The sequence below is a fragment of the Phaethon aethereus genome (genome assembly GCF_964289735.1).
Source record: "Phaethon aethereus genome assembly, chromosome: 20".
NCBI classification, from domain to species: Eukaryota; Metazoa; Chordata; class Aves; order Phaethontiformes; family Phaethontidae; genus Phaethon; species Phaethon aethereus.
Genome location: NC_138596.1, coordinates 11,630,789 through 11,655,411, shown reverse-complemented (window position 1 = coordinate 11,655,411; position 24,623 = coordinate 11,630,789). Strand labels below are relative to the sequence as shown.

At 53.5% G+C, this 24,623-nt stretch overlaps 1 protein-coding gene across 1 annotated transcript; it reads right to left on the bottom strand.

Annotated features, from left to right (window-relative positions):
• Positions 1 to 24,326, bottom strand: ADGRD2 (adhesion G protein-coupled receptor D2; the record flags this gene model as incomplete). The annotated part of the gene is made up of 25 exons (XM_082008830.1): positions 1 to 568; positions 1,623 to 1,653; positions 4,195 to 4,253; positions 4,811 to 4,955; positions 5,288 to 5,341; positions 5,551 to 5,592; positions 10,564 to 10,684; positions 11,883 to 11,998; positions 12,644 to 12,777; positions 13,585 to 13,738; positions 13,941 to 14,043; positions 14,680 to 14,783; positions 14,896 to 15,022; positions 16,131 to 16,186; positions 16,463 to 16,568; positions 17,356 to 17,476; positions 17,805 to 17,939; positions 18,320 to 18,431; positions 19,747 to 20,028; positions 20,430 to 20,515; positions 21,007 to 21,105; positions 21,780 to 22,433; positions 23,183 to 23,413; positions 24,128 to 24,191; positions 24,279 to 24,326. 25 exons carry the CDS (start codon positions 24,324 to 24,326, stop codon positions 453 to 455), a joined length of 3,300 nt encoding a protein of 1,099 aa, XP_081864956.1. The 3' UTR covers positions 1 to 452.
• Between the last annotated feature and the right edge of the window lie 297 nt (positions 24,327 to 24,623).

Here is a 24,623-nt window from a genome sequence, read left to right as displayed (position 1 = left end):
TGGTTCAAGGAGATCTTCTCGTTCGCCCCGGGCTGAAGGACTGCCCAACCGAGGGCTCCCTTGCCCCGCGACGCGCGAGGAGCCGCTCTCGGCGCTCGCGGAGAGGGTGGTCGTGCACGGCGCTGCCATGCACCCAGCGGCTGCTTCTGCAGCCGTTGTGCATCAGCCGGCGTGTGAGGGAGCAGGCGCCGAGCCCGGCCCGGCGTCCCCACCGGCCTCTGGGCAGACCCAGGCTTTGAAAAATATGCTGAGGGCTTACCTGAGAAAACAAAACCAAACTGAACAACCCGCCTCTTTGCACAGCTGGAGTTTAATTACACATGTGGCTAGATTAAAATACGCAGGAGCAGCTGAGGGTGAGGGTGCGGGGGACCGAGCACAAATGCACGTGCTGGGTGCAGGTCTTGCTGTCTCTGAGACCCCACTGCTACGCCTGAAATGCCGCAGCACTTTTACTCCCGGACGCCACCGTTTCTGCCTTGCTCATGTGTCCACTGTGGGGAGGAAAGCTGCAATGCTTCTGGGTGGCATCGTCTCGAAAATAGTCTAAGCACGCCCTGCTTAGACACTTAATGTGGAGCAAAATCAGAAACCTGCTAATGCACTCCTTCCTTCGACAAAAGAAACTGTAACAATGCAGAAAAAATAGTATCGGGCCATCCCTGGACCTTCTTCACTGCACTGTCTGCTTGAGTGACCCCATCCAGAGACCACACTGAGGGTGCTGGGAGTACTCGGCAGCGCTTGGTAAAAAAAGTAAAGCTAAACGTGCTACACCCGTGCCCAGAGGAGCGGGTGACTTGCCCAAGGGCAGGCAGGGACGTCGGGGTGGGAGCAGGGAGCTGCGGCAGGCCGGCCTCTCCCCAGCGCTGCAGTTGAGCAGAGGTCTGGGGCTTAGGAGGGATTTCTGGTTTTAATTCTATCCACCTCCATGGTGACATTGGCCTTTCTACAACCTGAAACAAAGGAAGCTAAACGGCTGCTTATAAGCTCATAAATCCAGCGCCGGCTGAACGCCCCACCTCTCCTGGCTGCCCGTCTTTGGGAGCAAGTCACCTGTAACGCCCGCCAGCGCCTTCGGCAGCAGCTGCTGGTACCCCGTGGCAGCAAAGAGCTGCTGCCCCCCCGGGAGCAGCCCAGGTGCTGCCGGGCTCCGAGCGTGCCGCGGCCGGCCGTGCCTCGCGGCCGTGCCTCGCGGCCGGGGTGCGCAGGCGGAGCGCTCAGCAGCGGGCACCCGCTGCGCCTCTGCTGCCGGCCACGGCCGCGACCCGCCGCTTCGCCGCCGCGGCGGGGCCCAGGGAGCCAGTGCGCAGCAAGCTGCAGGCACCGGGCGGCAGCAAGAAAGGGGCAGAGACGCGGGGAGAAACCCGGTGGGTGCTGTGAGATGGGCACCCTCGGCTGAGCCACCAGCGCTCTCCGAGACTCTCCCTGATCCGTTCAGGGGGACACGGATCTCCCCACAGCCTGGCCAGGACTGCACCCACCAGCGCAGTTTGGAAATAAAACGCTTCCTAAAGCCTGAGCAAAAAGCACCTGCCCTCCGGGCAGCTCTCCCCAGGCAACCACAGAGACCAGCATCAGCAGTAACAAAAATTAAAGAAAATGATGTGGGCAAACGTTACCTGAGGATTTGAACGCTGTCAGCTCTACAGCCTGAAAGAGGGGAGAACATTTGTTAGCAGAAGGTATGGATCTGATTGCTTTGCTGCTGGCAACCCCCGGCACACTCCCGGGGGCCAGGCAGGCCCCCCCAGCACCCCGCTGCTGTGTCTCCCACCGAGCCTCCCACCCGCTGCGAACCGGAGCCTTCATCCCAGCCCTGAGGGACGGGCACCGTGCAGCGTGCCGCCAGACGCAGCGGCACCTCTCGGCAGTGCTCGCGGGGTGAGCTGCCGCCCCGCTCCGCTCGCCCTTCCGGGGACCCCTCCGGCCCCGAGGTGACCCCGCGGGCCGGACACCGTGCTGGAGACCACAGGACGACGCCAGAGAAGAGGAGCGAGAACTTCCTCCCCTGTGCAGTGGTGGGAAGAGCAGGCACAAGCCTGCACCCTGTGCTTAAGTGATGGTTAATGCTCTGTGAGGTGTGAAATTCCTCAGCAATAAATATCACCAAACAACATCTAAAAAGGCTGAAACACAAAGAACATCTCGTCTGTGTTTGTATCTTCACTCGCTCAGTGTTTTGTCATTTTAAGTGTTTTCAAATGTTTTTAAGTAGCATCTTCTCTTCGTCCAAACTATTGTGCAGCTGCCAGTGACATTCTCAATTCGCCGCTCCTCCAGTGAGCGCCATGACTCATTTAGCCAAGGAGAAGGAAAAACAGCACGGACTTGTCCAACAGCCGAGCTCAGAGAGCAGCACCCATCCGGCACCGCCCGCGGCACAGCTGCGCCGACCACCTCTGCGGTGGACGTGGGGCTCGGATGGAAACTCCCGCAGCCCTGGCCAGCTCGGCACCGCGGGGCTCGCACTGACGGAGCTCCGAGCGCCGCGCTGCCGCAGCTGCCTCTGCACGGGCAGGGGCCGTGCTCCCCCTCCCCAGGCAGGCACCGGCCGCAGCCGCCTCACCTTTTGAAGGCAACGTTTAAGCAGCAAAGATGCGGCGAAATCCTCAGCGACCCTCACACGGAGGAAAGCGCTTTCTGTCTTTGCCTGCTAGGAAATGCCACGGCCTTGGCATTTAGCAGATCTGCTGCCTCCTAATGCTCCCCGCCTCGGGGAACCCAGGCCCCTGCGCTAATCCCTTCGGCCCACATCCCGTCTCCGGTGCCAGGCGCTTCGCCCTGGTCCCGGTTTACACAGCCAGCACCTGGCTGGCTGAGAAAAGCATCAGCTGCAAATGAATCCCAGTTGGCGTTCAGCACGAGGGGAGGAACGGCATTAACCACAATATAAATCATGAGAGATGAAAATACGGATTTTACTGAGTGGCTTCAAAAAGATATGCCCGCTATAGAAGTATTATCTATTGGATAAATAAGAGCTGTCTCTGTGACACAGGTTTTCAAAGGATAAATATTAGAGAGGGAGAGAGAGATCCTTCAGTGAGAGACTCATATGAAAGTAGTGTTGGATTTTATCCTGAGGAAATTACAGCACTTGTACGTCAAGTGCACAAGGACTGATGATCATTTCAATAGTGAGAGATGGAAGTGATATCAGAGTAGTCAAATTTAAATTGTTCCTCGCTTAGGCCATAGCTTGCTGAGCTCTACATCGCGCTCCTGTAGGCAACACAACCCAGCCTGCCCTCCTGGACGAACGCGGCTCGCCCGCCGCAGCGATGGCGAGCGCCTACCGCCCGCTTGTAATTTGCTGTCCCTGGGGCACGTCTCCTGCCTTGATCTGTACCAACCTCTGCTTGATGCTTTACTGGCTCCAATTCACTGGCTCCTTCTGCTCACGTACGCCCCTGCTACAATCGCCCTCCCGGCGCGGCCGTGGGGCTGGCTGCCCATGGGCTCAGGCGGGAGCTCTCACCTTGGAAACTGGCCGTCCTGGGTCCCCTCCTCTCCGCCCCAGAAGATGCGCTGGCCCGTGCTGCGCCGTGCTGCCTGCCCCTGCCCGTGCCAGCCCCAGCTCCGGCAGTCCGAGCCCTGCCCTCTCGGCACAGCCGAGGCGGGTCACTGGCCAGGAGCCCCTGCCTGCCAGCCCACCTCGCTCTGCACCTTACGCTCCTGCAGAAGCCAGCAAACGCTCAGTTCAAGCATCTGGCTTGACTCCACCAGGAGCGGCCACCATGGGCACGAAAACGTGCATCTCAAATGATTTAAATGATTCAAATCAATACACTGCTAATAACGAGTATGTATTTTAATAAACCAGAATCTTCAGGATATGTATCAAAACTTCCTTGGTTTTGATAGACAGGCCGTGTGTCCGCCCGGCCCTCGGGAGGAGGGCACGCATGCCGTGCTAGCACGCTGCCTGGTCCCTCACCAGCGCTCAGCAATTTCTGTAACACCCCGGGACAGAGGGGATCGGCGTTACCCTCAGTCCCCGCACAGGGTGAATGAGTTGGGCAGCTTCTGGGACTCGCTCAACATAAAACATTGAATTTGTGCCAGAACTGGTAACGCTACCAGGTGTCCCGAGTCCCAGCTCCTCACTGGAACCGCTAGACACCATTCCTACATAACTACTATGCTCTGTGTATGGATGAAGGTGGAAGAATAACTGCAGACGTTACATACCGGTCTCTCGGGTGACATAATTGATGAAATTCCCATGGGGATTTTGGCTCCAAAATTTCCTAGGGAGCGAAGCAGCACAATGAGTTTGGAGACTAGAGAGTAGAAATATTCATGCTTTAGCAAGACCTCGGTGCTTTGTGTCCCCTAAGTATCTCCCACTGAAGCAAAGCAGGTGGGTTACCTGCATAAACTGCACCCACAAACTCATCGGAGTTTGCAACACCTTCTTTCCCCGAAATTAAAAACCCTGTTTCCTACTGCCACCTTTGCCTAGCCTTCTCCAGAAAATTCATTTTAAGACACAAACATGGATTCTTGCCTCAAGAGAATGCAATGCTGCGTAACATGGGGATGAGACCCCATGCCCAGCCAGCCTGCAGGCACGAACCTGATCCCTCTGCGATCCACAGGCACACGATCCCTGCCTTGCCCGGGAATCCCTCGTCCCGTGCTGCACTTGCAGCACCCGACCCCAAGCGCTCACACAGGCACAGTGTGCCCATGGGCTCAACACAGTGCCAAGTGAACGCGCGCTAAAATTCAAGCCTTGGGAATAACGATTTTACTGAGGTCTCATCACAGAGCCTGGGCCAACAGCAACAACAACCCTCTTTACCTTTGCTGGTGATGTTCTTCACTGGTCGGTCTTTCTGCACAGGGCTCGGCAAGGCACTCTCGGCTGCAGAAGGACTCAGTTTCCCTGTCTCCCAGGAGGTCGTGTTTCTTGGGCTTGATAAGTAGTTGGTAGGATGAGAGCAGTTCTGTAATGTCGGGGAAGAGACACAGGACAGTGAAAACTGCAACATGCATCTTAGCCGGATGCAGGCCCAACTTTAAATATCGATTTCATCTGCACTGGGGCCCGTGGGACCTTGACTCCCATCCCACCCTGGTACAGCAGGCTGCTGCCTAATCAGGGTAGATTATCTTTGGGTCTGCAGTGTCCAGCAGGACTGCAAAGAAAGGAGACAAAAAAAAAAAAGACTTCTTTCCAACATCATCTCCTCAAAGCAGACCAAACGTACATCTGGGGCCCCGCTCTCGTGGGTGCATGACAAACGAAGCCGAGTAGCAGGACTCCCTTGCAACTTACTGTGAACGAGAGTGCTTTCTTCTTGTCCTTCATCCTCTGGATGGCATTCCTGACCTGGAACAGAGCAAGGACATTAGAAAGGGCCGCAGCAGCTCTAGCAGAGCAAGAGATCCTCCAGCAAGTCATAGCGAAAAAGCGACCGCTGTCGCAGAAGCGCAGCCGGGGCTATGCCGTCTGTCGCACCTACTACAAGCCCAGCTACCCCTCAGCTGCTCATAGTTCCTCTGAAGAGTGACTGAGCCTCAGCCAGGGGCATCTCTTACCTCGCTGTTATAGATTGCATAGACCAGGAATATGTACAGGCCCTGGGAAGGAGAGAGCACAGAAGGGTTAGAGATGCACAGCTGGTTTGTGCTACTTTGCATGGGAGGAAATGAGTTTGATGAGCACGAGAATGGGTGAGGACCGGGCTAAGGGGAAGAGGCACAGATGGAGGGCACGGCACAGCCCGGGACAGCCGGGCAGGAAGGACCTTCCTTAAAACCCCACTTGAGACCAGGCTCTTCACCAAGAGTCCAAAGGAGACACAGTTCCTGCCCCGCTCCCTCTTCCTTCTCCTCTCCCCCCACTTCATTCGGGGGGAGCGGGCATCTCTCACTCAGCTCCTCGAGCCCGAGCTCTCCCGTACTCCCGTTCACTCGTGCATGCAAAATCCCCCGGGAGAGACCTTCTTCAGATCTCAGAAGCAGGAAACACCAGGACTTAATTGCAATGGGAACTGAAATCTGGGAAGCAGACCTCCCTTCCCGCCGAGCGCCCACCCCCGGGAGGGGGGCTTTCGCCAGCCTCCGCAGACCAAGCGCAGCATGATGCCGGGGGCAGTTCCCCTGTCCCACGCAGTGACAGAGCACAGAGTTAACAGGACCCTGTGATGCAAATTCAGTGGGGTGCGGACCCAGAGGCTTTGCTCAGTGCCCGTCTGGACAGAGCTCTCTCCATCGCGCCGGCACGCCAGCGCTCCGGCACGCCAGCGCTCCGGCAGCACAGTCCCGGCCACCTTCTCCCCACCCGCCGAACCGGCGCTGTTGCATGCACACGCTGAGGACAGGCAAGCAACGGCACAGTCTGCCATAACCAAACGCTCGGCCACAGCTACATGCCCGGGGCCGGTGCGGGATGTGCTCCGGGAGAGCGCCTGGGGCAGGGCCGGAGCAAGCATCGCCTGGAGGCCACAGCTTGGGGCTAATTACAGCTCCAAACCAACGATTTTCGCCTTAACACAGCCCTATCTGGTCCACCAGATTTATGTTGTATCTGTGGGGTGTTTGTTATCGCAGCTAGATAAATCAGCTGCAGCAAGAAAAGTAATCCATCTTGTCTTCAATGAGTCCGGCTCTTCATCTGCGAGCTCTTGGCAGGCGTAATGGTAGCAGTACCCTGGCGCCGTGCCATGACCTGTCCTTCAGCCAGCAATGCTGGTCACTCCCCCAGACCAGATTTCTGGTCAGGCTGCCAAGGCAGGTCTTCCTTGAAATAATCATTCTGGATGAGCGCGGGGAGGGGGGGAGCAGCGAGGTCGGCTGGGAGGAGAGCAAGGAAGGAGAGGAGGCCCAGCTGCAGTGGCAGGCGGAAGCAGAGCCGCAGCTCTGGAGGAGCCCGCTCCTGCCCGCGCTCCTGCCCACGTTCCTGCCTGCGCTCCTGCCCGCACGCCATCTTCTCCCGACAGGGCCCGCCATGCCCGGGCCCCTGCGGCTCCCCGCTCACGGTGGAGCAGGCGCTGGATGGCCACAAGCGAGAGCGCGACACATGCCGGGACCCGCAGAGTGGGATGGGTGCTCCTGCCTGGTGTCCGTCCGTCCCGCTGCGCTCCGCGCCCCGCACCAGGCAGCGATGCCGTCTCCTGCTCCGCTCTCACCGCAGGTGGGCCAGTGGCTCTGCAAGTCCCTGCCCTGAGCCAGCCTCAGGACCGCCCTTCCAGCTCTACAAGTTCAAGTGAAGCCAGCAGGTTTTACCTACGCTGTTTCTTAACGTCGGGGACCCCCGCCCAGCGTTCGGTGCTTGGCAGGGTGCTGGTGCCGCTACCTCCGAAATCATGGGCTGGAGGGAAGGTGCTGCCGCCTGCTCGCCAGCCTGTGGGGCAGCCACCACGGCCACCTCCGGCGCAGCACCGCTTGGTGTTGCTTTTCAGTTATTTGTCCGAATTTCTGTGCTGCCTGGCTGGAGAAGGAGTTGTCATGTTTGGTGTCGACGCACAGAGTAACCTTGAAGACAGGCTTTGGTTTCCGCAGATAAACAGAAAGCAGCCAAACAAACAAACAACCACAGCAGCAAAACTTTCCTGCACGACACTCGCGCATGAAGAAGCACGCTGGCCTTAAAGGAAATTCCAAGGCGATCCATAAGACAGTCAGCAAAAGGGCTGAAATGGGATGGTTTTATCCCTGCTTTCTCTCAACTCCACAGCTTCCCACCAGCATCACAATTTCTCTTCTGGGGTAACCTGCAAATTGAGCTGAACTTGATAATCAAGGGACAGAAGGCAAAGAAGCACAGCATATCCATGGAAAACCCTCAGCTGTCTGTGCACACAACAGCCACGGCTCCTATGGAGCTTGAGGAGAAAGAAGAGAAACAAAAGCAGTTACTTAGAAAGTAAGGGAAGAAAACAAATCCTGATCCAGCAAACACCTCAGCTCCTATCTCACCCAAGGTAGATGTCATGGCTTGTGAGAGAGAGTTTCAGGAGATGTACCACCCGGAGGACACATTTATTCATTCCAGGAAAAAACCACGTATGCCCAGCATCCCACGTTATGACAGCCAGCACCCCACAGCCCCTCTGCGGGCACCCGCGATGGCTCAAAGGCTGAGCCCTGGAGCACGCAGTCTGGGCACTGACATTGACTAATGCCCAGGCCAAGGGGTGTTAGCAGTCACTGAACCAGGGAACTTGCCATGGGACTTCCCTTGCCAGTGCTGGGTTGCAGAGGACAGAGCAGCCCTGGGTGCTACTGGAGAGCAGCTCTCCTGAAGGTTATCCAAGCTGGAGATCCTCAGTGGGACCCCTCTGATGTGATATACAGCACGAACACTGAAGCGAGGCGGAGGAAGACTGCCAGGATGGTGCTGGGACGTGGTGCTCTGATCTGCCGCTCTACTGATGTTGATGGGGTTCACTCAAGCTGAGAAATGCTTTTCTTCTGTGAATGAAAAGATGCTGGTGCTGTTCTCTGCTGTGCTCACCTCACCTCTTCACAACACTGAGCCTGGACTTCTCTTCTGCTCAATAACCTAAGCATAGCATGAGGAGGCAAGGAGAACTGATGCTGTATTTAATTACGGTCAGGACAGGCCTCCTGCCACACTTCTGATATCCTTAATAGCAGAGATGCGGAGAGGTGGCCCTTGTCTGGCCTTGGAACATCCCCATCTGAGAGCCGACGGATGTGCGTGAGCAGCACCCGGCCGCTGGACCCACGCCAGCCACAGGCAGAACATCCCTGGAGCAACCGCCCATCTTGTGCACGTGGTGGTAACGCCTGCACTTCACCCTTGGAGAGCTGGGCCAATGCTACACTGAAACCGGCCAAGTATGCCAGAGGCAAGCGCTGCAAACTCTCCCGCTCCGTAAGCGAAAGCTACAGCAGGAGCCAGTTTCTACTGAATCCAAAGCAAAAAGGGAGACAGCTGGAGAGCCCTTTGGATCCCAGGTCTGGAGGGTAGTACGCAGTTGCTCTCTTGACTTGGATCCCCTGGGGCAGGATTTGTCCTCGAGCACTGGGCAAGGCACTCTGAAAGACACGGCCGTGACTGCGGAGCGCAGCGGGACAGGAGGGGCAGTGTGGGGACCCCCAGGTGCTGTCGCCGCTGGCAGGGTCGCAGCCCCCGGGGCCGGCTCCTGCCCCCGCGGCGCCCGGAGCAGCATTCGGTGCTGCTCTAGCTCCATCTGCAGCTGCGTCCTCTCGAGGGCTGGACAGCTTCCGCCGCTGCTTTGCATCGCAGGTGGCAAGCACACGTGCTGGGACTTCTTGTCACCGTGTGTCCCTGGCTTTCAGATATCCTGAGGTCCTGGGAACTGTTCTACCTCACTGCAGCACCCAGTGCTCCTGCCTGCTGTGACTAACACAATTTGCTTTGCTCTCTTAACCACATACCGGCTGGTTAAAGTTGTAAACTCTTTTGATGAAACCAGTGAATTTAGAAGCAAATATTAAGTATTGCTTTACACACCGGGGTTACTTTCTGCCCTATAGAGATCCCTATTAATACTAACACATTAACAACGCAACTCTGAAGTATTGTAGCATTCAGGAGTCACAGCCATGGCCCTGGAATACACTGAGACAAGCAAACAGCCCTAAAAACGTAGCCAGATGCTACCTGAAGAGACATTAAAAGACTGAAGGAGATGACATGACTCACCCAAGGTCTTGCACATCAGAGCTAGAAACCGCACACATCCTTCCAGCCTCCCTGTGCGAGGCCCTGATCACCAGCCCACGTTGCAATCTGTGCCACCTAACACTCCTGCATCCCATCGGATTCCAGTGCAGCTCTCACTGGGCACTGGGAGCATCCATGGGGAGCAGCTGCATGGCTGCAGACAATACAAATTTTTGCGGTAAAGATTTTCAGTCCTTGATTCTTAATTCTACTTCTCGCCTCCCTTCAATAAAGCTGACCTCCAGGCAAAGGGACGGTGGTTCTGCCCGTACAGTTCTTAGGCCACAACTAAGTTTGTCGGAACATGAACCAGACGAAAAGCACTGTAGAACACACACCATCTAAGCAGCAGTCAAACACGCTATGGCTGGAAGTGGCTTTTGAGACGCTCTCCATGAACAGCCCTATTCTGAGAGCGATGCTGGCGCACACGGCCCACCCTGTAGGAATGGGGCTCAAACAGCGGGTGGGATGTCTGCCCCATTAAACTGGGCAGTTACCATTTCAATTATCTGTTAAATGACGAAACCAAAACTCTAATGAAGCTCCCTACAAGCGTGTCAGTTGGGAAGTGTCATTTTGAAACCACGCTAATGTCAGAAAATCTAACGTGAGAAACAAGATTCAAACTGGAGAGCTGTGGCACCAGTAAGACATTCCAGAGATTGGTGGTGAAGGGCCAGGAGATGACCAAGGTCTCCAGGGCTGTATTTCATATCTTGGCAGCATGAACTTAGTTTCCTCAGACAAAACAGCAGAGCGGCTTGGGAAAGCTGGGCTGGGCTTCAGAGCTGACGAATGTCCCTGGCTCTTAGGACTGGTGGAGTACGCTGAAGCACAAGAAACTGCAGACAACTGCTGTGGTGTGAGGATCCACCCGGTACAGGACTCACCTGGAGGGAGTTCAGCACGATGAAGACATAGGCCCAAACGATGCTGAGGTGGACAAGGACCCCACACACCCAGGTCAGCCCCAGCACTGGCAGCAGCACCAGGACGGGCTTGGCTGTGGCCCTGTCAGGAGGAAGAGCTCGGCGTTACCCAGGCGCTTTTCAAAACTGAAACACTGCGCGCTGGCACCCACCTCCCAGCCACCAGCTCGCCCTGGGGGTCCCTGTTGCGCCCCACGTCCCTGAGCCCAGGGTGCCCCAGCCTGCCAAACGGCCTTGCTGGCTCTGCAAACCCTGCCCAGGGTCTCGCCATGATCTGCCTGGGGCGTCTGCACTAGGTTACAGAGCACGTGAGCGCATCTGCCCTGGAAATGGCTCCACGGGTTTAGGAGCACCCTGGCCTCCACCCTGCGATTCAGAAGAACCTCTCCTTGCCTCCACGCTGGAGATGGCTTTCCTCCCCCAGCAAGCGCCTTTCAGACAATGCGTCCACCAAGAGGCACCCAAGATGGTAGCTATGGAACAAATTCCTTTGCAAACAAAATCAGTTAAGAGAGGAAAAACCAAACATTTCACCTCCCAGCCCCCAGTGTGCCAGCTCTGCTCTTTATCACTGAGACTTAGCAAGAAAGGAGCTCGCTGACATCATTAGCCATGAGAAAACAGCTATTTTTCCCCCAATTTCTGCTACAAAGAGGGCTTCTGTATTTGTTTTATTAGCATATGGATGTCACCCTGCCCTCCAGCAATGCCCTATCTTTGTGCTTCTGTAAATTTGGGAAAATTTATTTATGATACAGGGGAACAATGCGTGTCTAGCAGGGGCATCCGGCGCCAGCTAACAACAATAAAGATTCACAGAGGATGATAAAATAATGACTCAAGCAGCAGTTTTTTAGAGGTTTCTCTATATTGACTGATTACAGAAGACTACATCGCCTCTTTCCCCAAGTATGTAATCCCCACCAGGGTACTTTCAATGCACAAAGTCCCAAACTCATACAGAAAATGCTTTTTATAATGGCAAATAGCCAAAACCCTGGCACTCTCTATAGCTGGCATCCTTCTGCGGGGCACACACAAATGCTAAGGACACTTAGGGTGTGAGATAAAATCAGTTACGACCCTTTCAAACTGCAACGTTCTGCGAAGCGGAAAGAAGCCGCTTCTGTGGCTCAGAGCTTATAAAATTCTTTCTGCCCCGACTCCCTCAGCTCATGGCCTTTCACTTCGCCAAGGCAAGGCGCTCAGCTTCACAGTAATTCCACCATTTCACACCCAGAGCAGCCATGGCTGGGAAAACCAGCCCCTTCCCTGCTCACCATATCTGTATTCCGATCTGTTTCTCCAGGCTGCTGTTGGGCGTCAGCATCTTGGATCTCCTGCGAGCACTGGACACAGTCACCATCACCACCCGGAGCAGCACAAAGGTGTTCACCTGTGAGAGAAGAGCCATTGGACCCAGTAACCTTCTGTAATCTCAGCTCCAGTGGGTGAGTCTTTTCTGCTGGGAGCTCAATAACCAAGTTTCAGACCTCAGGGAGAAACCTATCACTCCTGAGAAAGCAGTGAATAAAATAGGTCATAGAGCTATCCACACAAGGATCAAATTTATAAAACTTATCTCAAAACTTCTCTTGCAGAATGTCTTCTCTGTTAAGTGTCTACTCTAAACTCCTTAAATATTGCACCTTTCTCTGCTACTACATTGTTGTATAATGATGCTGATCCTACTTCCAGGATGCAGACGTTCCCATATTAATCAGACTTTTAGTTAAGGCAACGTCACCGTCAACCTACACATTTATCTACATTCCTAATTTAACAGGCAAAACAAGAACTAGTCAGCATAATTTTCTTAAAGGATGTTTTTTTCTATCAAAAAGCTGCTTTGATTAAAGAGATTTGTGTTGTGAAATTATATATAAAGCATAACAAAAATTCTCCTACAGATGCCGCAGGCACTCTGAGCCCTGCAAGCAAGCACCTTAGCGAGAGAAGTGCTGACACCCCTGACTCTGCAATGCTTTCCTAAAACCAGACACGAAGGAATCACACCTTCCCGGCAGGTTTTGGCACTTACAGCCAGGATGAAGAGAACAGGCCCAACAAAGGCCCAGATGACATTGGTCTGAACGTTCAGCCAGCAATGGTTGTCTGCCACATACTTTTTAAAGGAAGTTGCAAGGGTCGCACCCACGATAACAACTGGAAGGCCTGCAGAAAAAGAACAGAGATTAAGCCCCAAGAAAAGCTGAGATGACCCATGCAGGTCATCTGCGCTCCAGACAATTGCTTCAAAACCCCCATGACCAGACACGCTCCAGCATGAGCCAGCTTAGCCTCTGAAGCCCCATGAGCAACATCAATTTACTGCAGCTGAAATCTGTCCCGGCTCTGCAAGACCAGATTTATACGCTGTCAGCATCATCCTTCTAGGTATAAAGCATTCCAAGTCCTGAGTCCTGATCAAAGCAATTTACTCCTCAGATTGGTTTTTTAACAAAGTGGACAATCAAAGACATAAAACAATCCAAAATATTTTAACCAGTTGTCCAATGTCCAGCTAGGTGTGTGTTTTGCAAGGAGCACTGACTTAAAGAGGCTCCTCTTTGATATGAAACTCAGCTTATTCAAATGAATTCTATGTCCCTACAGGGCTCACTCAGAACAAAGGGTGCTTAGTTGGGGATATATCTATATTTTAATTACTATCGGGCAGTAGTAGTGCCCCCCAAGAACAAGAACTTACCATAAACTTCCTCTTCCATTTTTTGGTATTGAACTCTTGGTTTTAGAAAAATAACAGAAATGCTTTTTAACTTACATTCTAAGACTGGCAATTTGACAAATAAAGGTAAGAAAGCCTCGGCAGAGCAGAGGCATCTAGCGCTCGTATTGAATCAAACCAAACATTTGTGTGACTCAGCACCGCTACCGGGGAATCTCCCCTACTGAAACTTTTGCTAGAGGAAAAATGGACACGTTTTTCCGAGTGCCCAAGGCGGAGGAGTCTGTAGATACCCCAGCCTGTCACATAGTAGAACTTCATTCTCCTGTCTTCGCTCATGTTGACTGCTACCACTTTGCTCCACAGGAGAAGACCCTCTACCAGCATCCACGAAAAGGCTGCCATGAAGAAGAGATGAAGGCAGGCGGTGACCATGAAACACACCACCTGGAGAGAAGAGAAATCACATGCCGTGTCAGGAGGGGGAGTCCTCTGGGAGCTTCTGAGAGTGTGTGGTCAGGAAGAAGACGGCAACCTGCAAATCCTGTGGCAGAATGTGCAGAACACTTCTTGTTCTGCTTGTTCTGACAATAAGGCTTGAGCAGGCCCGGTGCTGCTGGCCAAACGGGACGCTTTCTAGTGACCTTACCTGGTTGGTCTTGGCCAATTCACTGAACATGAGCAGAGCTTCTGCTGCAGCCAATGCAAAGATCAGGTTCTTGTGCACCGTTGTTCGTTCACTCTTGGGGACGCTGAGGAAGAAGAAAGGGACTCCTCAGCGGCAGCCAGAGGAAAGGGTGCACATGTTCTTACTAGTCCTTGCTGGGCCGTGCAGACCTGCCTGGGTGACCTGCAGTCTCTTTGCAAAGACGACAGTCCGACGAGGCAGGGACTGCCCTGGTGTGCAAGCACTTGGTGCGGGGGAAGCGCTGGGGTACAGCTGCTCAGACCTTGGCCGCTGCTCCAAGGAACAGGCAGCGAGGAGGAGGTGGAGGGAGCCACTGCTGTGCTCACGAGGCAGATCTCAGTGCTTGCCGAGCCACACAGAAGGGTTTGCAATTGAAGAAATAGTCTTTGCTCCATTTATTTGACAAAAATTAACTCCAGCAGAGCAGATTTTATGGTAAATGCTGTCATTGATAAACATCTTTCCACAGGCACTCAGGTGTGTGCACAGCTCATACAAGCATCTCCACAGCACTGCACCCCCTCCCCAGCCAACGACAATGGCTGCCCTCCCTCTCTTCTGCTACCGACCACCAGTCCAGCTCCCCAGCCCCTCCCCACACACCTCCATCACCCCACACAGATGAAGGAGACCTTCTCTATATACTTGTTCTGAAGCAAAAAATTACAGAGAAGGCTACAAGTGTCTGGACTTTTCTTACCCAACTGCCAAGAATAAAATGAAGGTAGCTATCAAGGCACAGAAGGAAACTCCACAGCCAATAAAAGTCAAGGTCTGCAGCGTGAGCTCCTCCTTGGTGGTCCTCTGCTCCAATCACGAAACAACAGAAGACACAAAACCCTCACAAATTAACCACAGACTGCTCACAGTTCTGGCATCCACCCCACAGACCAGCAGAGAAAGGCTCCTCGCTTACCTGCATCTCGTACACCTGCAGCAGCACAGCAAAATTCGTGGTGTGGTTGCAAAAACAGGCAGTGGAGTCCGGGAGAGATGTCACCACAGAGCAGCCGGTTGTGGACCACATCCCGCCAGCATCTGGGCTAACATGCGGGAAAAAACAGAGAAAACACATGGAAATTACCATCCATTTCAACAGAAAGCCAAGTCGTTGAGGGAATTTCATTCTCCCAGGAGAAGCAGTTGAAACAAGGAAGAAGAGGGTATTGGAGACAGGTCTTCATATGGACTTCCCCTAGGCTCACCCTGTGCCTCAGCAGATATGCCTTATCCATCAGATGTGCACAAGAAAACGGGTCTAGTGTCAATGTGTGCGTTAAAAAGCACAGTTCAGCCATCACTGCTTTAAACAGAACCTGGTAATTGCATGGCTCTGGGAAGAGCTCCTTTTACAGCACATTCACCGAGAGCATCACTGGACCAGACATGTCTAAGCCTCTGCATCAGCCCGGCCTGCCGTGTGCCCTGTGCGGTTCCACTGGACTCTTGATTTTCAGGACAAGACAGCCTGTCTCCAGCCAGCCAGCTGCTCTGCGCTGCCCGGGCAGCTCCAGATCCAAATTCCCTGTGCAGGGACCAAGGCTGTACCAGGTCAGCTCTGTCCTCACGAGGCAGCACTGCCCCTCTGAGTCTGCCCCAGTACCAAGGAAAGAGCAAATTCAGAGCGGGGATAGTAGAACTGTTTGTGCAGCAACCACCTGCTTCCAAAAACACCCTCTTCCCACCTTCCCCGAAGTGGTCCATGCCTGTTACAAGACTGTGACTCTAAGGAGATTTTTTTTTCACTTGAATGACTTAATTACCAATCCATAATATATCACAGTCCCAGTGGTCTCACTGCGGTGACATTCAGCAAAAACACATCTCAGTGCCAAGCAGTATTTACGAGGCTGGGAGTCCTGCATGTCTGTTGAGCTATATATCATGGACCAACTCTTCTTTGTTGCAGGGAGCAATCATAATTAACTAGGGCTTTCCATTTCAGTTGTATCTATCTCATTAAAGGTCACTTGCTTGTGACTGTCTTTTCCAAAGGAAATCTTCCCAGGAGAGAGCTCTCTTCCAGCAGATAGAGAATGCCAGCATGCAAAGCAGGCAAAGAATTACAGATCCCTACTCTTACCGTTATATTTAGTTCTGCAGTGGAAATAAAAGCTCATAAATCTGGGGACCCGAACTGAAACAAGGCACCTGAGGCTGAAGTTCCAGAAGGCACAGATGGGCCCCACCAGCTTATCGGGCAGGTCCTGCAGGCAGAGAGGGAGAAGAGATTACACAGCCATGCACGTACTGCATGCAGACAGATGCAGTTCGCTCACTAGGCTGCAGCAAGGTCTGTCAGCATGGGACAAACGCCTCCCCTGGGAAACTGGAGCCAAGGTGAGAGAGCTGGGCATGGCACACCCCTAAGTCCAAGAGCTCTGGGGGCCTGGAGCAAAGGCTGGGCACAGCCTGCCGGGTCAGGCTGCGCGATGCCGCTGGCGGGGAAGGTGGCGGGGAAGCACAGCCCCTCCTGGGGGTACCTGGACGTGGTGCTGCAGGCGGTAGCGCACAGACGTGCTAATCTCCTGGTAGTCGCTGAGCAGAGCGGAGGAGATCACAGCAGTGCCCACCGTGGTGCCGAGGTACCTGTGAGGGAAAGCATGCTGCTCACGGGCAGGGGAACCACGAGACGTGCTCAGAAAACAGGAGCTCTCGTTATACCAGACAGGCGGAGAGACCCAGAGCCGCTCCTGGCGTGCCTCGGGGCCACGAGCGAAGGGCCCGGGCACAGGGCAGAAGTACCTCAGACTAACTGGCAAGCGGAAGGCACCACCGCTCCCCGTCCCCGCAGGAGCCGACCGTACAGAGCGGCTCCGGCGCATCCCCAGGGGCGGGCGGCGGAGCAGCGCCGTGGCAGAGCCAGAGGTCCGGTGCAGGAGCGGGATGCGCGGGCGGCCATCCCCACCTAGCGTTCAGCGCGCTCCCGGAGAGCAGCGGGGCTCTGCCCCGGCCCCCGGGCAGCCGCCGCCTGCAGAGCCACCCCGGCTCCGGCGGCTTCTGCCCCAGCCGGAGGGGACCCTGCCGCAGCCCCCGCGGGCTCCGACCCCAGCCCGCCGCGGCAGAGCCGGCAGCCGCAGGGAGCCAGCGGCACGCCGAGGGGGCACGGCGGTGCCTCGAGGCACACCGGCAGCCCCGCCGCCTCGGCGTGCCCCGGCCTCGGCCTCCACAAAGCGCTGACGCCCCTCGCTGTTGTCCGGCCACCACACACATACCGGAGAAAGCAGGGGACAAGGACAAACGGGATGGGATGGAGCAGTGTGGAGATGACCCCAAAACAGACACCCTGGGAGACTCGGCACAGACGTGGAAATGAATTCTCCGGTGGTACGAAGGGGGCAGCCCTGGGATGCGGGGCCGGTTCTGTTTCACTCACTTCTGGCCTCCGTCAGAGGCGGCCACGTCCTGGAAGACAGCACCGCTGCTGGTGCCGGACAGGCAGCGCTGCAGGGAGCCGTAGCCAAACCACATGTTTTTCACGGTGACTCTGCGGAGACCTGGACAGAGAGGACATGGCGGGGCAGGCGCGAGCACGCGGGGCAGGTGCGAGCACGCAGGGCAGCTCTGAGCAGGCCTTGCTTCAGCACCCCTGCCCCAATCCGGGGGTGTGATACCGGGGGTCCAGGGCACCGCAGCTCCAAGCTGCGCCTGTAGAGGGGCTGTAGATAATCTTTCCCCTACAGCCCATCTCCCATTCACCAAGGGCATCTCCTCCCCACACTTCTCCAGACTGCAGGTGTGCAGGGTAAAGAGTTCCTGCCATTAAGGAAGATGCTGCAGAAGTGCCGTGGGGAGACCCAGGGAAGCACAGGCATTATAACATACCTCTGGCTTTCAGTCTTTGCATTTCTTCTGCTGGAACTTCAATGAGGTCGTGCCTGCCTTCCTCAGAGCTCTGGACCAGGTATGCCTCACTGCTCAGCTCCTGCCTGCTCAGCTCCAGCTTCCTGACCTCCATCCCTGTGGAGGGGTAAAACCAGGTACTGAACCAGGGTTCAGCCCTCCTCCAGAGCTACTGCTACAGCAAAATACCACAAGGACATTATAACCCCAGCCAAGACTCACAGCAGCAGCAGACAGATCCCTTTCAGTGCAAACCATGTGCATTTGGACTTGGATTGTCTCCTGCACCCAAAGGTTTCTTACAATCCACATTGTGAGAGATGACTCCCACACTGCGACACTTCTGCACGGAGGGTATGGAGAGAAGGCTGTAAGGTTAGCAAGAGATGAGCCAGAGGAGGAGAGGTGCCAGGAATGGACTTGCAATGGGAACCAGATGGGATGACTAAGCTGGGTCCTGGTGAGATGCCCTCCCCAACTCTGCCAGTGCCACTCACCGACATTCCCGTGCTGGATCGTGATCTTTGTCCTCCCTGAGGTAAGCAGTGGGGCTAAGTGTGACACCATTCTGTCGCAGAGCTCAACAACAGCCATGGGCCCTCTGATAACCTGCAAACACAGAGAGCGCAATGGAAATCAGCACCTGCATCACCAGCTCACACTTCCCACAGGTCACAAGAGTTTTCTTAAATGCTTGGTCCTTGGCAGTAAAAGAGAAGTTGGGACTCAAGGCTTTTTCTTTGCTTTTCTTTGATTTCTCCAATAAAGGATGCTCCCAGTTCCTTCAGCAACGGAGACAAGACTGGCAATGAGGGAAACTTGCTGGTCTGTATAAAAACCCATTAAACCAGCATGGAAATAAATAACTAAATAACCATATGTAAAGAAAGTACTGATTTTTTAGACCTGACTCTTGATTCTTGCAAAGCTGTAGAACAACCATCCTCTCTTCCTTGAAAAGGTTGCACCCAGAAATAGGCTCTGCTGCTGGAAGTGCAGCAGGTGACTGGCCCCATTGCTCAAGGTCCTGCGTGTGCTGGGCAGCACAAGTGCCACCCCGTAGTACACAAAGTCAAACCCTTTCTCTCTCAGCAGATACGTCTGCTGCACCAGCTAAACTGGGCCAGAGCTGGTTTTATGCCACTATCGATAAGCTGTGAGTAATTGTGGCCACAGAGACTTAAGCTAAGCGATGAGGTAAACTTGAACTATTCAGCATCTTTTCGTCTCTGGAGGTCTCTGGCTTGGTTCCTGGAGCACTGGCCAGGCCAGATGCTGTCACACATTTCCCAGAGACAGGTGGGGAGTGCAGGCCATACAACAGACACAAAAGACCCGCGTGAGAAGGGTAGAAACCAACAGAGAAATTCCTGATGGGGATGGGATGATGGAAATCCCTCACACAAAGCCTGACCGTGTTTTGAACAGCGTGGGGGCTGATGAAAGATAGGTCCTTGGCAGCCCACCCATGGAAAATACAACAAACTGTAAAGTGAAGGGCATTGCCCTGCAAGAGACAGCAGGATGTTGGAGCAAGGAATCTACAAAGCACGGGGAATCTGCAAACTGTGTGTAGTCCTGTAAATCTAGGCCAACAAAGTGGAGAAACTTGAAGAGAGCTGAGACTTTGGAGGTGTTTGCAAGGAAGGCACCACTTGACTGCACTTGTTTGCAGACGAACTTATTCGCACCTCCAACACATGAGGCATCAGTAAGGCAGCTGGCCCTTATCTGAGCTGGCAAAGAGGCTCCATGCCCATGTTTACAGCATTTTCACAAGCTCCAGAATGCGGCCAGAAAGGCTACATGTGACCATGCAAGGACAGTCCTGACCCTGTGGCCATACAGCAGACCAAGGAGCTGCACACAGAACAAGGTGAACAGATGTGGCACACAGCAGCCAGAGTGCTGGTGACACCGTTACCTGGCTGACTGATGACCACGTTTCAATATTCTGCTCTTCCAAGATTAACTCAGTCACTTCCACGTAGTACTGGCCCAACTGCTCCAACATCTCCAGCTCCTCTCCCTCCTGGACTTCCACATCAGAAACTTGCTTTAGTAATTGAAGCACCACAAGGAGGTCAGACGACTCCAGCACGGGTGTCTCTCTTTCTCTCAGAATTGTTGCTAAGACATCAAGAGCACCAAGAGCAACAGAGAGGTTCATGTCTTGGACATCACTTGTGAAGACGTTCTCAGGAATCTGCCATGGAAAAGATGGTTTAGTTCAGCGCAGAGCCCTGATTCTGCCTGATCATCAGCTATGCCTTGGCAATGCCCTGCATGCCCTCGCCAGTGTGAGGACACCTGCCTAGCCAGCCAGGCGTATCTTAGGGGAAGGAGATCTGCCTTGGCATTTTGAACTCTCTTGTCCAGCCTCTCAACCACAGTGAGACGAGTCAACCTGAAGCAACACTTCACTTCTTTGATCACAGCACGAGTTAAAGCTGTATTGGTCACACTCTCTGACAGCAGCTGAGAAAAGGCCACGGGCATCACTGCTGGCAAAGTGACCTCAAACACCAGCAGGTGCCAGCAAGTCCACCCCAACAGCTCCTGCCCGCTCCCCGTGCCAGCCGCCACTGCTGGGGCTGCGGGACTCACCACAGTCCTCCCTGCAAGCACGTTCACACGGCTGACAAGCGAATGGCTGGATTCCAGCTGAGCTTTTTTCAGTTGCCAGTATGCATCTGAGAATAAAACAAAAGCATAACCATTGCTGTGATGTCTAGCAGCGTGGTTAGCACATGCCATGTTCAAAGCCTGGGGAATGGGCCTCAGATGGTGGGTAAGTTTGTAGGACAGTCAGGACGAGGAGACTTCACAGCTGTATTTTATTTCTAGTACAAGATCCCGTCTGGAGAGACAGTCTAACACTTCTTTTCTGCCTCCTCCCCATGTCCCCCTGGCCAGCGAGTCTGGGGGATGCCTGGACTGGGAGTCACTCTACAGCATTGCATCCAGAAGCCATGTAACACGTACAACCACTGCTTAACCGGAGAATAGCAAAGTAACCTGTCAGAGTGCATGCAACTGAAGCAAAGTCACAGCTACAGCAGCTTTTGCATGCCATCTCTTCAGAGCAGACACAAGGCCTCCACATCACTCCCATCAGCCTAGCTAGGACCTCCAGGAGCGAACGCAGTGGAAGTAGCGAATAAATAAATAACAGATGCTGTACCCTTTCTGTAGCGACAGATAAAAGGCAAAGACTGCAAACAAGATGCGTAACTGAATCCACTGCTGCCAACTTCAAAAACTTGGCATTCCTCAACAGGCCCTGTGGAAACACACACAAACAGAAGGGCCAGGTCCCCCAGAGACACTCCATCCCCAGCAGGTACCACATTTCCTGCAAGCAATCCACAAACCCCGTTGAAGACAAAAGCAGACTGCTTTTCTGTGCACTGCTCCTTAAGCAGCCCCCAAGCCGGCGCAGAGCAGGGTCTGGGCTCAGAAACTGCTCCCGACCCGCCTGGTAAACCCGCTCCAGAAGGAACTCGGAGGAGGCGGCAGTGCCAGGTCCAGAGTTTGTGATTTATCAGTAACGTCGCGCCAGCCTGGCTGGGAGACAGAATCCCTCCCCCCAGCAGAGCATCGGAGCACCGGGCGTGCAAACCCCAGGAAACAGCACCACTGACGAGTAAGCCTTTTCTCCCAGTAGAAGAGAGCACCTGGAAATAGCCCAGGACATGGGAACAGCTGCCTTTGCCAGGGTCATTGCAGGGGTCTTCATGACCAAAGCTTTAGGGATGACTGTGCCTCTAAGTACGATTTGTAAACTGCCCAGCCCAGCTCTGAATGTGCTTCTGCTTTCCTTCCCAGAGGAGAAGCATCATTCCACAAACCGCACCAAACTCCCTCTCTAAGGATGGGATTGGCTTCTCGGACTATCCCTGCATGCTGAGCTGCCGCTGCAGAAGGGAGCTGAAGAGCGAGGGTAATGAGACTTACCTGGGCAAAGAAACTGGGCGGTCATTTCCTGAACGGTGCTTTCAACCTCCAGAGCGTTTGAGCTCCACCCAAATACAAGGTCTTGTTCTACCACCCAGCACGACCGAACTTTCTCAATCTGCTCCACGCTGAGGACTTTCTGCCAGATGTGCAAGTCAGTGATGTTCCCACTGAAGGACTCCTTCTCCCTGAAGGTGCCCCCCAGGGAATCTTGGTCCTGCCCAATTATGAAGGTCCCCTGGCCATAGATGCCCTGGGGGGCAGATGACCCCATAGCACACAAGCCGCTGGCAGATGCCCTCCTTTTACCATCGGCATAGATGGCCCAGGTCCCATTTTCCTGCTGCCAGGTCACACAGAAGTGATGCCACTGTCCATCAGCACGGAACACGGGCAGGTATGGGGAATGGTGCCCATGGACTATGAGAGCAAATCGAACAAAGCCTTCCTCATCGACAAAGCCTCGGAGCTGGAACTCATTAATAAAAGCCGGCACAGCATAGGAGAAGATGGTAGCAATCTCCTGGGTCCTGGTGTCCCACTGGAGGTGAGAGCAGGCTGTGACAGCAGGCAGTGCTGGGAAGTCAGAGAGCACCTTCACATATTTTGTGTCTGTTTTGTGTCCGAATACCAGGACTGGTACAATGTGGTCCCCTAGAATGAGAAATTTCAGCCAGCATAAAGGAAGAAGCACGGGCCAAAGCCTGCTCATTTTCCATTGGGATGAAACCATCATTTTAATTTGCCTCCTACTCAAGCTAAGAACTCATGGGCCCCGCAGGCAAGGACATCCTGTAAGCGTTCAGCAAGGCTTCTGCTTCCCCCATGCCTGGAGGGGATCAGGAAGGCAGGCAAGCTGAGATTGCATCAGCAAGTGTAATTTCCAGAGACTTAGTTTTCTAGCAAATAGGATTGCAAACAGTGAATATGGAAGGAACAGCATGTTCTCAAGCATCCCATGCTATAGCAACCAAGAGCGTAGTCAAATAAGACCTTTGAGGCATCTGCCACACGGTGCCTCGCTGCTGGGGAACACCCATTCTCCTGGTCCTGTCTCTAACATCACTGCTCTGCAGGACCCACAGGTCACAAATGGCGAGGCTGAGCAAAGCCAGACCTGCTTCACAGGGAGATGGTACAGGAGGACAGAGCAGAGAAGCCCCTTTGCAACTCCCTTCTGTCACAATGCATTAAAAAATCTTGACAGTGACCAGCTGATGTGCTGGGATCACTGTTGTTCACACTGCCAATTCCAGCTTGTGACTAGAGGTCTTAGGTGTTACACAGTTACACAGTGACAGTAAAAAACGAGCGGCAGATTTTCCAGTCAGATTAATTTTTCAGAATGAAAAAGATCCAGCAGTGAACATGTCTCCAAATAGTCCAAATGCGCTTATACTCACGTCTCCGCTTTGGTTTGGGCAGGACACCATCCCTTTCATTTAGCCAGACAGAACCTCTGATGTGGTGGGACTGCAGCAGTTTGCTAAAGGAAGCTTGCTCACTGTCTCGGGGTTCAACGAGCAACTGAGCAAAGCGTTGTTCACAGTATCTGTCTGCATGCCACCAGTCCAACGCAGTGGCCACATATTCGTACATGTGTCTTGAGGTCTCAATCGTGACAGGAACAAAACCTGGAGAAAGACACAGGCAATATGGAGAAACAGAAAGCCTCTCCAAACCACTTTTGTGCCACATACGCTACAGGGTCAGTCTCTTGCAGCATCCCCAGGCATTTACAAACACCGCCTGGTGCACCCCAGAGGAGCTGGAGGCAGGAGCTCATTTCCGCATCCAGCCCTGGAGATGTTCAGTGAGCACAGTGTGACAGAAAAGTCCAGACTATACTGGACCTGAAGTGAGGGACATCTGTGAGTCTGCTCACAAACTGGATCGCTGGCCTAGGGCTGGAGCCGGGCACACAGAAAACCATGCTGAGCTCAGTCCAAAGGAAACGCTGGCTGTGGTACGTCCAGGGATTGCCCTCAGGGTAGCTTGTTCAAAGCAGTTACGTACGAGCAAATTTTCTCATTGTATCCCCACCTCCCAGCTCCTCCCAGCTTCTGCATTTGCAGCTGCAATTCACAAGCACAAAATAATCTGTTTTGTTTGCAGTTACAGTGGCACAAGGACTAGCACCTGAGCAGTACTTACCTGATTTTAGACAATAATTTCATAGTCAACCAAGCAAATACTTAGCTATGCAAATATAATTTCAGTGACAAAACACAGTATCAGAAAAAGTTTCTTTACCTTTGTTTCTGCCACTGGACACCTTTTTATGCATTGTTTCTCTGCGCTGAATACTACTTTTAAAAACATGCAGAAGTGCTGATAGAAACACTAACCTTTAGAAGTCTGATTCTTGTCAAGGGCTGCAAAGGCAAAGAGACTCCTGGAGAGACTACCGACCTGTTGGAGAGGATGTTTTGTAACATTCATATAAAGCATTAATACTATCTCAAATACTCAAATTATAGAAGTTACTGTAAAACTCACCAGAAAGCCGAAGAACCAAGAATCAGGTCTCAAGTCTCTACTAAACATGCTGACCAGTTGGAAAGCTTTCACCCTTTTCTAGAATAAACAAAATGTTACTAGAGGTGCATTGCAGAGAAGCATTCTGCAGAAAGCTAGTTGTCAGACAAGGCTGCTTTCCTCAGAAAGTCTTGAATCAAAAAAGAGAGAACGACTCTCTCTGAAATCCCTGTCCTGGGTAGTATTCTATCAAAATAATTCTCCATTCTTCTTAAAGACCTCAAGGTTCAGTTTAAGATTTGTTTCCAGGATATAGAACAATTAATCATAAAGCATATACAGGTGTGCGATGCTAGCAGACAGGTA